The sequence below is a fragment of the Thalia democratica genome, chromosome 2 (assembly GCF_965202585.1).
Source record: "Thalia democratica chromosome 2, ktThaDemo2.hap1.1, whole genome shotgun sequence".
Lineage (NCBI taxonomy): Eukaryota > Metazoa > Chordata > Thaliacea > Salpida > Salpidae > Thalia > Thalia democratica.
Window position 1 is genome coordinate 31,081,814 of NC_139166.1, and position 13,912 is coordinate 31,095,725.

Here is a 13,912-nt window from a genome sequence, read left to right on the forward strand (position 1 = left end):
ACAGAGTTTTATTATGGAGATACTTAGTATTCAAAATTACTGTACTTTTAAACTATACTAACTAAAATGTAAAAATTTAAAATGAAATAGTAAACGACTATTATAGAACGAGGTCAATCTGGTCTTTAAAATGGTCGAGTTTAGTATGATATTTTATAAACTATATAGAGAAAGTAATTTGAAATATTTTACAGCTTAATTTTAATAACTATAATTTGAATGTAAAAAAAAAACCTAAAAGGTTTAAAACATGTAAAAACCCTTATTCCAGTTCATCTGTGAACTTTAAAATTCACGAAAATGTCACATGTGTGTCAAAAATTGTAAATATCTCATACACTGTTGGTAAAATGATTTAAGTTTGGTAGCTGTTTTTTTTTTATTCCTGGATAACAAATAGATAAACAATAAACAAACCCTTCTTCGTGCTTGACTCGAGCAACCGGGTAGTTCCACTTTGGTAAGAAGTTTTTTAAACACTCCCAAGTCTCGGGTATTGGACTGTTGGAGAACAAAGTATTTTTTCATTTCAAAAGTTCAGATAATACAAAGTTGTTTTAAACTACATTAAAACTTTTGAATAATAAATAAATTTAAGAGACTTGTTAAAAAAATTGGTAGCCCTTAAAAAAATTAATACAGTAGCTTTGATAAAATTTATTAAACTTAAGTGAGAGAGCTTGTAAAAGCAAAAGTATGCTTAAGACTATCTAAACAAAAAAAAATTAGCTTATAAACATATTTTGTTTTATTTTATTTTTATATTCTGCAGACTAAATACAAGACATGGAAGAAATTTTCAAACTCACTATAAAGGTGTAATTTCAGGTATCCATCCTGTTAAGCAATGAATGACAGAAAACTCATTTAATTCCATTTCATTGCTGTTTCCTTGTCGATAACTGTAAAAAGTATTCATATCAAAATTAACTGAATGTATAAAATTTTAAATCTTTACAAAAAGAATTGATACTGCAAAAACGAGTTTCAACAATATTTAACTAACACTATCGTTTCATATAAAATCAATATAATACATTTGGCATAAATCTTTTCTAATATAAAACATACGAAATTAATTTAATTAGATTATTTAAAATGTGCTAACAAACAAACTTTACAGATGCAACTTTCAACAAGGCTTTGGTAAGCAGCATCGGCCACAGTTCATTTTTATAACCGCTAGTGGGCAAAAGTAGCTGCCCATCAGCGTTGTAGGGGACAGTGTCGTCAATTGTTATCTTTCTCCAGCACCCCTTCAACGCAAATTAGTTATCAATGCTGAAGATTTGCAAATCAAGAGTAAGCTATTTTGTAAAAAATAGCTGTAATATCAATAAAATATTCAAGCTACAAGCTCTTAATAATACTCTAACACAAAATAAATTACATAATAGTAAAACTGTAACCGCATTCAAGTTTTTTTATCTAAAAAGTCAACCAGCACTTAAACTTAGTGTGCTTCAAATTATATGTTATAAACTTAGTAATGTGAAGTTCAGGATTCGTGCGCGAATTTTTTTTATTTAGCCTGATTGAGACCGATTTAGCCTGACACTTTTTCAAAGTAGAAAAAATCACCTTCAGAAGGCATTTTGGGTATTGGGGGCTTCAAGTTAGCAAATTAACACTATAAAAATATTCACAAAACTACTTTTAAATAAAATAAAAACTTAAATAAATTATTTTTCAACATCTTTCAATCGCTTACCCAGCAACTTGAATATTTTTAACTGGTCATTGTAATTTCTGCTTCCATGAATTCATATCTTTATCAAATTTTGGGGCTTAGTTGCATCCACCACTTATCACCCATATACAGGGTTCATGTAATAAAACTTGTAAAATATGGTTCTACTACTTATATCTTCAAGCTAAATTTTAGTCTTGTGAATATCTCTAATAACTTTAAATAAACAAAAAATTAAATATATGAATAAACTGCTAAGAGTTTTAATCTAAAAAGTAATTTTTTTTTAAAGATTCAACAAAAGGTTATAAGCATTTATTTTTACTAATACTGACTGATTTTGTCTTTAATAACTAAATCTTTATTAAGAAATAAATTCACATCTCAATTAGATCTTAAAGATTTCTCAATTTTTTTTAATCAAAAATTTTCAAGCATTTGAACTGAGAAAAACTAAGATTCTCAATTTTTTAAATAAAATAACTGACTTAGCCTGACGTTTTTCAACTTAAAAAAAAAACTGATTTAGCCTGACGCGCACGAACCCTGGAAGTTATAGAAAAAATAGCTTTTTCTTTTTAAACCATGTAAAACAGCCGGCATATATACTTTCCGTTGGGGTTATACAGTGGAATGTGTCCTTTATTTGCTTTGCACAGCGAATAAATATGCTCCCATGGCTTCCACCTGGCTTCGAACCCCAGTTCAGGTCTGTTTAAACTATAGGTCTATCGTTATGATATATAAGTTTTACAAAATCTAAAGTGCTTTAAAAAGCATAAAAGACGAATCAGACTTTGGCATCTTTTAAATAAATTTGAACAAGTGACATACGATGAGCTACTCCTGTTGTTGCTGCTTCTTTTCTGCGTTTCATTGTTCCACAGCAAAGTTATTTGACTCATTATCATTCTCAGCAGCTGTGAATATTTAATTCGTCAGATGCTTTAATAATGCTCTACAATGGCAACATTTGAGCAAGTTAAGTTTTAGTATATATATATATATATATATATTTATTTAATTAATTATATAAAAACTATAATTCAAACAGCTGTTTCACACATTGAAATGTAAAATTTCATGTGATCGTCAGTAAGTTACAGTTTATTATGATAGTGAACAGAAATTTCGATTTTAGAATTTTTTATAATAATTATGACGTAGTAATAGTACAGTTTATTGTACGATTAGTTGAATTTGAAATACGCTGTGAATGTTATTCTATGCTTTTTAGGAAAGTTTAAAAAGGTTATTTTGGAAAAATGTTTTAAGCTATTAGAAAAATTTTTTAGGCTGTTGGGCTTAAAACATTTTTCCAAAATAACCTTTTTAAACTTTCCTAAAAAGCATAGAATAACATTCACAGCGTATTTCAAATTCAACTAATCGTACAATAAACTGTACTATTACTACGTCATAATTATTATAAAAAATTCTAAAATCGAAATTTCTGTTCACTATTATAATAAACTGTAACTTACTGACGATCACATGAAATTTTACATTTCAATGTGTGAAACAGCTGTTTGAATTATAGTTTTTATATAATTAAATAAATATTAAGCTCCAATTTGATTTGTCGAGCACTATCGATCAGAACTTTGTATAAAACCTTTAATATATATATATATATATATATATATTGTTTATTACACAAAAAATGCTTTTGTAGAAATACTGAGTACACGTAAATCAGTTTTATATATAAGAAAAAATTTCATTTTCAGGAAAATTGTATTAAATCTATGACTTTATTGCATTTTTTTTTTAAACAATCATCATAACAACTTTTAACTAAATTATTATTATTTAATTAACTATATAATACTGTTTATTCTATTTTACAAAAATAATATTTTCATTTACTAAGTTGTAATTTTTGTTTGGTATTCTATATTTGTCAAAAATTATTTTAGCAAATTTTTACGAGTCTTAAAAAGTTTATAAATTCAAAAACACTTGGACCAGAATTCAAGTCTTATTTTTTAAATAGATACATTCTTGTTAATACATTGTACATATCTTTTTTTTTTTGTTATGAATAACATAGTGCACGTTTTTATAGAAAAACATGTAAAACAGTTTTAAAATAAAAATTTGAAATACTAACAGGGTAGCAACACAAATGTTTGCTGTAGTTAATGATATCGAAATCTTCTTCATTTTCCACAACTACGAATGTTTTAGGAGGGTTTAATTCCTGTAAGAATTTTGTCAAAATTAAAAGGTGCTTAGTTATTTGAAAAACAAATAGTAAATAATTTTAAATCGAATGTTTAAAAGTATTGCTTGTTAATTATGTTATCTAAGAAAAGAAACGAAACAAGCTCTTAGAACATAACGAAAACATTTTATAAGAAATATATAAGTAATAATAGTGAAGATAATTATCCTATAACTAACAATAAAAAGGCAACAAAAGTATATATAGGTTGTTTATAAGATAGTAATTATGCAAGACAAAATTGTTGTAAGTCTAACATAGCAAATTGCCAATTACTTAGTAACTGTATGATAAAAAGTTTTGTGTATAAAAATAATACAAATTTAGTGTGATGGGAAAGATTTACATTAACATAAAAAAATATTAAGCAGCCAAAACTATAGTATAGTATAACCATTAGTCGCAAAATTATTATTATACTGATGCTTTGGTTTTTATTAACACTTCAATTGATTTTATTTTGCTTTTACTGTAACAAACATGTCATAGAACCATTCTAATTTATACCTTTTATACTATTATGAGTTATTCATTTATATTTAAGTATATTTAAACTGTGATATTCAGTCCTCAACAAACGATCAATAAATTAATAGAACTAAAACACATTTATGCAACTAACTAAAAAAATAGTGAAAAAGTATACTATGACGTAGTAATTAAAAACTGTGTATAAAATTAATTTGTAAAAGCTAGAAGATTTTTAATATATTATAACAAAATTTCTGTATGTTAAATTAAATTTAAATGAAATTAAAATAAAAACCAAAACATTTCGGATATAAACCTTAAATTAAAAACTATCTTAGTAAGAAACTGTAGATTTTTCAAATCTATCATTTGTTTTTTTTTCTAATTATAGATGCCATAGAAAAATCACAAAAAAAAAATAGTTAACTTTATCAATTAGTACGTTGTAAATTGATACTCTATGTAAAACGATTTCTATGTATATTTGTAATGTTTATCATTAGTTATTAAATTGCTTACTGTATATACACAGTAAAAATATTAAAATTAAGCTTATAAATCGTTCTTTAAGTATGTCAATTACTATTTGTGATTTTTTTGACTTTAATTTAAATGCTATAAATATAAAATTATTATACTTCAAAAAAAAAATCAACAAAGCTTATATTTTACACTGATTATTATTGCTTGAAGTACTTTCAAGTTCTTTGTCAGCAAGCAATTAGATTTACTTGTACATATAGCTGATATGTTTTCGTGTTTTTATTTATTTAAGAGAGCAGTGTAGCAAAAGTCATCAGAACCAAAGCCTCAAATTCCTTGTGCCTTGGGACAAACTCAAAACTTGCTAACAACAAGATTTTACCAAACCAATTGGATATCAGACCACAATTACTAGATAGACTGAGACAAAGGTTTTGCTAAAAATCACAAAACACTTTAGTGGTTATTACATTATTTTAAGCCTGTTTGAATTTATTCAAACCAATTATATGGAATTTTATAGGATTTATTGTTAACTTTTACCTTTAATTTAAAAAGTAATTATTTCAAGTGGATTTTTTAGAAATAACTTTTTTATTTTATCAGTATAATATTTATGCAAGGTTTATTTTCTTATAAACTACAGATGTTATGTTTTTTAATTACTTATTTGTTTATTAATGAAAAAGATAAGGATATTAAGTAAAGAGGATATCAGTGAAAATAGTAGTGAGGAGCAATAACTAGTAAGGCCGCAACAACTAACTTATAATAAATATTCTGGGATTTATAATATAAAAAAAAAGTTCTGAGGATTAATTGATAGGAAATTCTAAAGTTTGTAATGAAGAGTTACATGAAAATTCAAATTCTAAAAAATATTTCCAAGACCATGTCTCTATATGTAAAGTATATTTTTTTAAATACATATGTAGGTCTTATAAATATCTACAAGCTTTTTTTTTTTCTTTTTGCTAAACTTTATATATTACTTGAGATATTCAAAAATTACTAAAATTTACTATTTTTTAAGACTTGTTAGCTATATCTCAAAAGCATTAAAAGTTTTGCGAAAAAGAAAAATGGCTTGTAGACATAAATAAGGGGTAGGATCAAATATGCACGAAGGGTCACTTTTGAATAAAGATGCTTTTGCACAAGGGGTCTTTTTGCATAAAGACACTTTTACACTGGTTGATTTTTTTTTCTACTAACTTTTTTTTTTCTTATTATATAATTTTTTTTTTTAATTTGTTTATATTTATTTAATTTTCTTGTTTTATTTTAGTAAAAATTTTAATTAGCATGGTTGCCACTGATCAAGCTGAGAAAAATTTCCTGACTTTTTACCAAAATTTTCCTGACTTTTCTAAATCAAACTCTTAAATTAAACTTATTCTAAAATACATAATATAACACTTGAAACTATATAAAGCTTTCAATATTATTTTAATACACGTTAAAAACAACAGTTTTTTGCTGAATTGTATCATCAAACTTCCAGTACATCACTTAAACCATCTGTGTATGATTGATGTTTGTAATAAACAGCTCTATCAGAAAAGTACTTGTATTATTACCTTATAAACACAGCTTGTCTGAAAAAAGACACATTTTTTTAGCATTTCCTAGCATAAATGTATCTAAATATACAATACAACATATAAGGAACTTTTACAATTAAAACCTTTAATCAATAAGGAACTTTCACAACTCAACCTTGAAACAATAACGAACTTTTACAGTTAAAACATTAAAATAATAAGGAATTTAATCAAATACTGTTTTTTTTAATGTTTGTAGGAAAATTTATTTTCTTCGTTTTTTTTCTTAACTCTTCAACCTATTCATCTAATAAAGATATGGTTTCCTTTATTTGGCAGTTAAAATCATTTGCCTCATTTTATTTAAATCGCTCTCATCTGCTTCCCCTACACTAATTGAAGAGAATCTTTTCTCTAAATCAAGCCACAACTTATTGGCTTCATTTCTTTTCTTTTAGCACTCATTTATTTTTACTTTCATTTATAAAATATTTCCTCTTATCATTTAGTATAAAATTTGTAACAAATAAATATACTCTAATTTACTTTAAAAACTCAAGTTACTATACAAAAAAATACAAATAATAAGTAAACTTAATCTTGGCATATACCTCTCTTATAACTTATTTTAAAATTTAAACAACTTTGAAAAAACTATAAAGAATTAAAGTATACACATTAACTTGTTACATAAAATACTAAACTAACAACTTAGTCATAAAGAACTAAATAGAATAAAGAAATTATTTACTTAAACAAAAAACACTTTGATTCTAAAATTATGCTAGATAAACTTTTGTGTATATATCAGTTTCACTATGGAAGTGTCCTTGCTACAGATCATCAATACTAAAAAGCTTACAAAATCTGCTTGTTCAAGTAGGGTACTTGTTCAATATGTTAATAGAAAATTTTTGCACTTTTGTAAAGGATATTTTACTAATTTATACCAGATGAAGGCATTGGAAATAAAATTAAATATATTTGTAAATTTCTAGGAAAATTTTGGAATTTTTTCTGACTTTAATGGACTTTTAATTAATTTTTACCATTTGAAGGCTTTGGAAAACAAGGAATTTAGTAAATTTTAACTGACAAAATCTGATTTTTTTTTTAATTTTTATCAAATTTCCTGACTTTTCCTGACTTTTGTCATTTTTTTAAATTTTTTCTGACTTTTCCTGATTTCCTGACTTTTCCTGACCAAGTGGCATACCTGAATTAGTTATTTTTTATCAGCATTTTTACTATCACTGTACCCCTAAACCTTATCCTAGGTGGGTAACTTTTTTTTTCTTGTTTTTTTTTTATAATGATTTTTATCTTTTTTTACTCTTGTGCAAAATGACCTTCAGTGCAAAAGTGTCTTTGTGCATATCTGACCTGTTCCCACAAATAAGACCTACATATGTTTTTTTTTTCAATTATACACAACTTTTGATTTTTGACCCTTTAACATTCTTTTTAGGAACTTAAATTGTAAAAATTTGAATTGTCTGAATTTGGATAGTCCTGCACCCTTAATGAACAGACAATCATTTTTTATGATTAAAAAAAGGAGAATTATGAAATAAGTTTAGGAAATCCTACTGTACACTTAGATTGTTAAAGTTTATATATAAAAATTTTATTAACTAGAACTTTAACTAAACATTAGATACATTTAGGGTATAGGGGGGTAAACACCCTTTTTTGGTTTTTGATCTTATTTTATATAGTTTTTACTAAGCTACAAGATGCTTTTTACAAACTTTAAAAATTCAAAATAATTTTTGAGATATAGCCGGTCAAAGTCGGAGGCAACAATAGGATCCTTATGGTAGGCACAAACTAAAACGGCAAATAACTAGAAATTACTAAAAATCTATCTTCTCCTACGTTTTTTGAGATAACTACCTCAAATTTTCAGGAAATGTTCCTTGCAATATATAGAAAATTCTGTCGGAACAGATTTTTAAAAAATTAAAAAATAAAAATTTTATAACAAAAAAACTAAAAAAAAAATGTTTTTTAGTTTTTTACTGAAGTAGTCTATTTTTGCCGTTTTAGTTTGCGCCTCCCATAAAGAACCTATTGTTGCCTCCGACTTTGACCGGCTATATCTCAAAAACTATTTTGAATTTTTTAAATCTGTAAAAATCATACTGTAGCTTAGTAAAAACTATATAAAATAAGATCAAATACCAAAAAAGGGTGTTTACCCCCCCTATGCCCTTAATTTTTCATTTTAATATGCAAAACATTACAAGCTTTCTGTGCACAACAAAAAAAAACCTTAAAATTGTTTTACTAAACTTAAATACAAATTTACAACAAACACGCAAAACTAATTTCAACCTGTGGAATTCTAGACCAAGAGTTGACCTGCATGTTAGATGGCATTTCAACTTTTCCTTCTGGATCATCAAAACATTGTTGGTATCCTGCAGGAGTACTTGGACTCTTTCCCCGCTTGTCTACTTTAATAGTTGCTTCCTAAACATTTTATTTACTTCAAAGTTGTACTGTGTAATTAAAATTGTTTATTTAAATATTTAATTTAAAACCAGTTTACTTATTACAATATAAACTTTTAAAACTAATCTAGAGAGAAAATAATGTTAAACAAAGTTGTTGACTTGCTTGGTAAATAGTCCGATAAAGAAAAATTTGTTATCAAAGACCTAAACAATGTATTTTATTTATTTTAGGTAAGTTTGATCAGCATAGAATACTACTATGCAAAACAAAAAAATATTACATTCAAATACAGTAATATAGAGCTAGCAATTAAGTTTGTTTAAATTTTTGGTAATTATAGCAGTTAAAATTCTGATGACTTAAACAACTTAATAACTTCTTTACTATTAGATCTCAAATATTTAAGTTATAATTAAGGGCTAGTCAACTTTAAATCTTAGTTGTTGAAACAAATAGCAAATCTTCAACAACTTTTTAGGGGGATAAGGAGGTCCAACATTTTTTTTTACAAAAAGAAACATTGGCTTTTATATGAAAGCTTAAAGTATAAACTACAAGCCAGTTTTTATACAAACGTATGTAAATATGTAAAAAAAACATACATTAAGTTATAAAGATGGTGAGGCTATCAATTGAAGTTTTAAACCACTATACAACTTATTCAAAAGCTTAACTCACCCATTTTTCAGCATTTATATCATTTTCATTGAACTCTGGCCACAAAGTGTACAATTTACCTTTGAAAGGTGCTGATACTGAGTTTGTTCTGTTGGAAGTGAGTGCAAAATTGCTGTTTGGGTAGAAAATTACATTACAAAAAATTAAAATACATAATCACATCATTATACATACAATAAATACATAATTACAATAAGCTTTTTATAATTTTTTACTTTACTTCATGCAAATTAAACTGTTTATGTTTATTGAACAAGAAAAAAACTATAGACCTTCTAAAATCAAAGTCATGTATGATTTAACTTTATGTATACTTTAACACTTCACTCTATAAAAATAAGAAATTAAATCAAACATGATAGAAATGACTGACTTATCTGCTTTTTATGACATTTAATTAATTTAAATTTTGTAATAACTATTTCTAAATCCATGAGGCTAACTTTTAAAACTTTAATGGTGTGTTTATACGAATTTATTTCTTAAAATAAACATTAGTCTTTTACAAGCATAATTTTTATTTTTACTTTTATGAATTTTGTAAAAATTAACACGAAACGACCTTTAAGAACATTAGAAAGTACACTTATTTTCAAATAACTTATTTAAAAAACAGTTACCAATAAAACTACAGTTTAATATTTACGTTATTTTATAACATTTTTTATTCAGTGTATCTATAATGAAACTAAAAATTGAAAGTGAAGAAGTTCTAAAAAACTTTTTTTTAACAATAAAAATTGGTTTGTAATAATAAAAGCTCAAAATTACTAGGTACTAGCAAGCTGTACTAAGTTTTTAAATTGATTATATTTAACCATTTTTAAAAATAAACTATATTTATACTTTTTTAAGCACATATTTTAGTTTATGCTAAAATTTCACAAAATTAAAAGAAACATCAAAGTTACTTTTAATAGAACAGTATAATGTTTAAGTGGCAAAACTAGTTAATAAAAACAGCACAAAAAAGTTTTTTTTTTTTTTATTTTAGGAGTAGAGGTCATTTTACAGCTGACAGATCCAGCTTGTGAGGTGCACAGCTTCAAAACGTATAGTACAAATCATGTATTATTGAGCTTTTTATTACAAATATTTTAAATTGTACTCCTAGTTAGTTTTTAAAAATATATTACTGCTGTTTTAAATGACTCAAATATTGTAAGTTTGCTTTTAAATAGCTTTTTTTTAGTACCATTTTTCAAAAAAACATGGCTTTATAATACATTTTTAAACAAGTTACTATTATTTAAAAACCTTACTAACTTATAATCTATTTGTTACAATAGAAAATTGTTTTACCTAATATATGAATATTAGTTTATTATAATGTAGTAAGTATTTTAAGTAAATAAAAGATTGAATCAGTGTAAAAGAAAAAAAATAAGTAGAAGTAAAAATTCTAAAATCATCAAGTTGTTAAGTATTTTATATTACTTTAAAGTTGAACAAATGTTTAATAATTAATATATTTAATATTTATTTTAGCTTTAGTAGTTTTAGATTAGAATATTGTAGATGTTTTTATTATAGATAAAAATAATAATAAAACTTTGCAAACTTAAACAATTTAGAATCTCTTTTAGAAAACCTTCCAGACTGTTTCATCTGATTTATCACTAAATTCTACTGATACAGCTACAAAAATAGCTACTTTATAAGTTATACTTTAAAAATATTTTTGTTTACAAACTAAGTTTAGCTGTTTGTTAGAATGGTTTCTGTTTTAAATTTTCTGAAGCAAGGGTTGTTTTTTCTCTACAAGCCTTTGGATTAAAGATTTCTGAATAACATAGTGTAAACTTTAATTTACTGAAAATTTAAAATAGTTTTTCTTTTTTTAAAGTAATAAACTTTTAAACAAATATTTTCAAAATATTTAATTAATAAATACTTTTAATAAGCTGTGCTCATAAAAAATACTGTATAAAATATAATATGATGTTTTAAATTAAATTAAACATTAAATTAGTCAAAAGTATATAAAAATCTAGAAAATTTTGTTGAGCTTTAAAAGATTCAGATACATGTAACTTTTATTTTGATCTTAGTTATTGCAAAACTCTATTAAGTTTTTAGATTTTTAATAACGATTGTTTAAAGTTTGTAAAATAGGGTAGCTAGAATGCTAAATGTTAAATATAATAAATAAACAATAAACTTAACCATTATAAAAAGGATTGTATTATAAAATGAATATATAAAAGTCATTTTAGCGAGAGTTTAAAACTTTAATGGAATGACTATACTACTTTTTTACTGAAAACAAAATTTAGAGAGCAGTTAAAAAGATTTGCTACAAAAATAATTAACTTTATGTTTTCACAAAAGTATATTTCAATCTAAATTATACCTTGCACACTAATATGTTTTTACACTCTATTTAAACTTTATATTACTGAAAATATTTTAAAGAATATATGTTATGAGTTTTTTTTTATAATATAACAGACTTACGAAGAACTGTCTTTATCAAATCTTCCACTTGATCCACTGCGATGACCCTTTTTACTAGCTCTTGACATAGTTCTTTGGTGTTAAATTAGAATTTTAAAACATTTTTTTTGTACATAATTTTTGATAAAACTAAATAAACTATTTCAATTTAAGTATAACTTATGTTTAAAAGTAACAATAAAGGTTAATTTTGTTTTAAAAGTTTTGTGTTTTTTATGAAAAAATAAAAATTATTGTACAAAACTAAACTTAAAAACTTTTATAGTTAACATAGTAAAGTTATTATAATAGACTAAGAATTAAGTATAAAGTTCAAAATACTAAGTAAAAAGCAAAACTTTTTGGTTAATAGTTATTGGTCAACTTTTTTTAATCTTTAAAAAAGCAACAGGTAGTACAATTTTAGTCCAAATAAAAACACATCTTACTTTTCTACTTATCAGCTCTTTGTATAAAAGAAATATATGCTAATTTTAAGTAATATTTTGAAAATTATAAAAACTAAAACTCTAAATTATTTTATAACTAATCTAGATATTAGGAAAACAAGTAAGCCGTATCCAGGGTCAGAACAAAAGCCGATTTACTACTATTTCAGACAGTTATACAGTTTAAAATATCAAATCTGAAAGGTTATAATATAGCTCATAAATAACTGTATAATGAAGTATAAACCAAACTATCTTTTACAAAGCTTTCATCAATTTATTTGACACTTTCAATGCAATAAGGGCTATTAAAAACACAAAACAAAAATTAAACTAAAAACACAAAGTTTAAAAAATATATAGGCAAAACTAATAAACATACAAAAATTAAATATATTAAGCTTTACTTATCAACACAAATATTTTTTTTTATTAAACAACAAAACATTTCACTTAATACTTAAAATAATAACGCATAGCTTATAAAATTAATTAAAGAACAAATGTACAAACAATAAAATAGATAAAATCTAGATATAAAACTTTTATCTATGCAATTTGTTTCTAATAAGTCGAAAAAACTAAACTAATTTAAATTTAAAAAAATATCAAGTTTAAGCATAAAAATTATTTAACATTAATGACTTATTAAAATTAAATTAACTTTAAAACAGAAATAAAATTGCAAATAAAATTATAAGCTTATTTATGCTAGCAATCGGATTTAAAACATTAAATTTTATAACCAATTAAAATTTTTTTGATAAATTACTATTAATCAAGTAACATAAAAAAACACAATCAATTATACAAAAACGAATAATTAAAAAAATTGTTTAAACTAAGACTTGATAAGTTTCAGATAAGTTAAAGTAGCACTTTGGCAATTATAAAAAACAATACTAGAAAAATTACAAAGTAAAACTAAGATAAGTTTAGAAACTGACACTTTAAATATATATACTGAAAGATTAAATTTTTCTTAAAATTTCTCTCAACTTATCTGATTGGTGTAAAACAAAACTAAATTCTACTTACAACATAAAGTTATAGTTTAGTGTATCAATAAAAATGCTTTAATTTAAAGAAAACTTAGTTTGATATAATTTCAAAATGTGTGCAAAATTTTTTGACGAATTGAAAATTAATTTTTTTATTATTTTAACAAAAGTGCAACCGAGATTTAATTCATTTTAAATACTTCTGTTGTCATAGTAATGTAGTAAAGTAATATGGCCTTTTTTTAAATATTCAAAGTAGACAACAGCACACCAGGTCAGCTGCAGTTGTAAGGTTTTGAAATTTATTTAGTTCATAACATTATGCAAATGAGGTGAAGTGATAATACAGCGATATATTTAAAGCATATATACCCTTATTCTTAACCCACCTTATCCAAATGTTTAAAAAATGAATTGAACCTTGAAATAAAAATAAATAAAATATTAGCTAATCAGAAGCGTCTTATATTTGC

At 24.3% G+C, this 13,912-nt stretch overlaps 1 protein-coding gene across 2 annotated transcripts in view; it reads right to left on the reverse strand.

Moving 5' to 3' along the window:
* The window catches only part of LOC145849876 (androglobin-like), a 32,191-nt gene extending 20,046 nt beyond the window's left edge, over positions 1–12,145 (reverse strand). Inside the window, exons 1-9 of one of the 2 annotated variants that reach the window (XM_082954970.1) lie at positions 12,011–12,145; positions 9,554–9,665; positions 8,753–8,890; positions 3,804–3,893; positions 2,525–2,610; positions 2,275–2,401; positions 1,117–1,256; positions 810–902; positions 418–501 (exon numbers count right to left, since the gene is read on the reverse strand). In XM_082954970.1, coding sequence (XP_082811096.1) covers positions 418–501; positions 810–902; positions 1,117–1,256; positions 2,275–2,401; positions 2,525–2,610; positions 3,804–3,893; positions 8,753–8,890; positions 9,554–9,665; positions 12,011–12,078 — 938 coding nt within the window. In that variant the 5' untranslated portion in view covers positions 12,079–12,145. Of the gene's footprint in view, positions 1–417; positions 502–809; positions 903–1,116; positions 1,257–2,274; positions 2,411–2,524; positions 2,611–3,803; positions 3,894–8,752; positions 8,891–9,553; positions 9,666–12,010 lie in introns of both variants that reach the window. The other variant, XM_082954969.1, reaches the window with a different exon arrangement.
* Between the last annotated feature and the right edge of the window lie 1,767 nt (positions 12,146–13,912).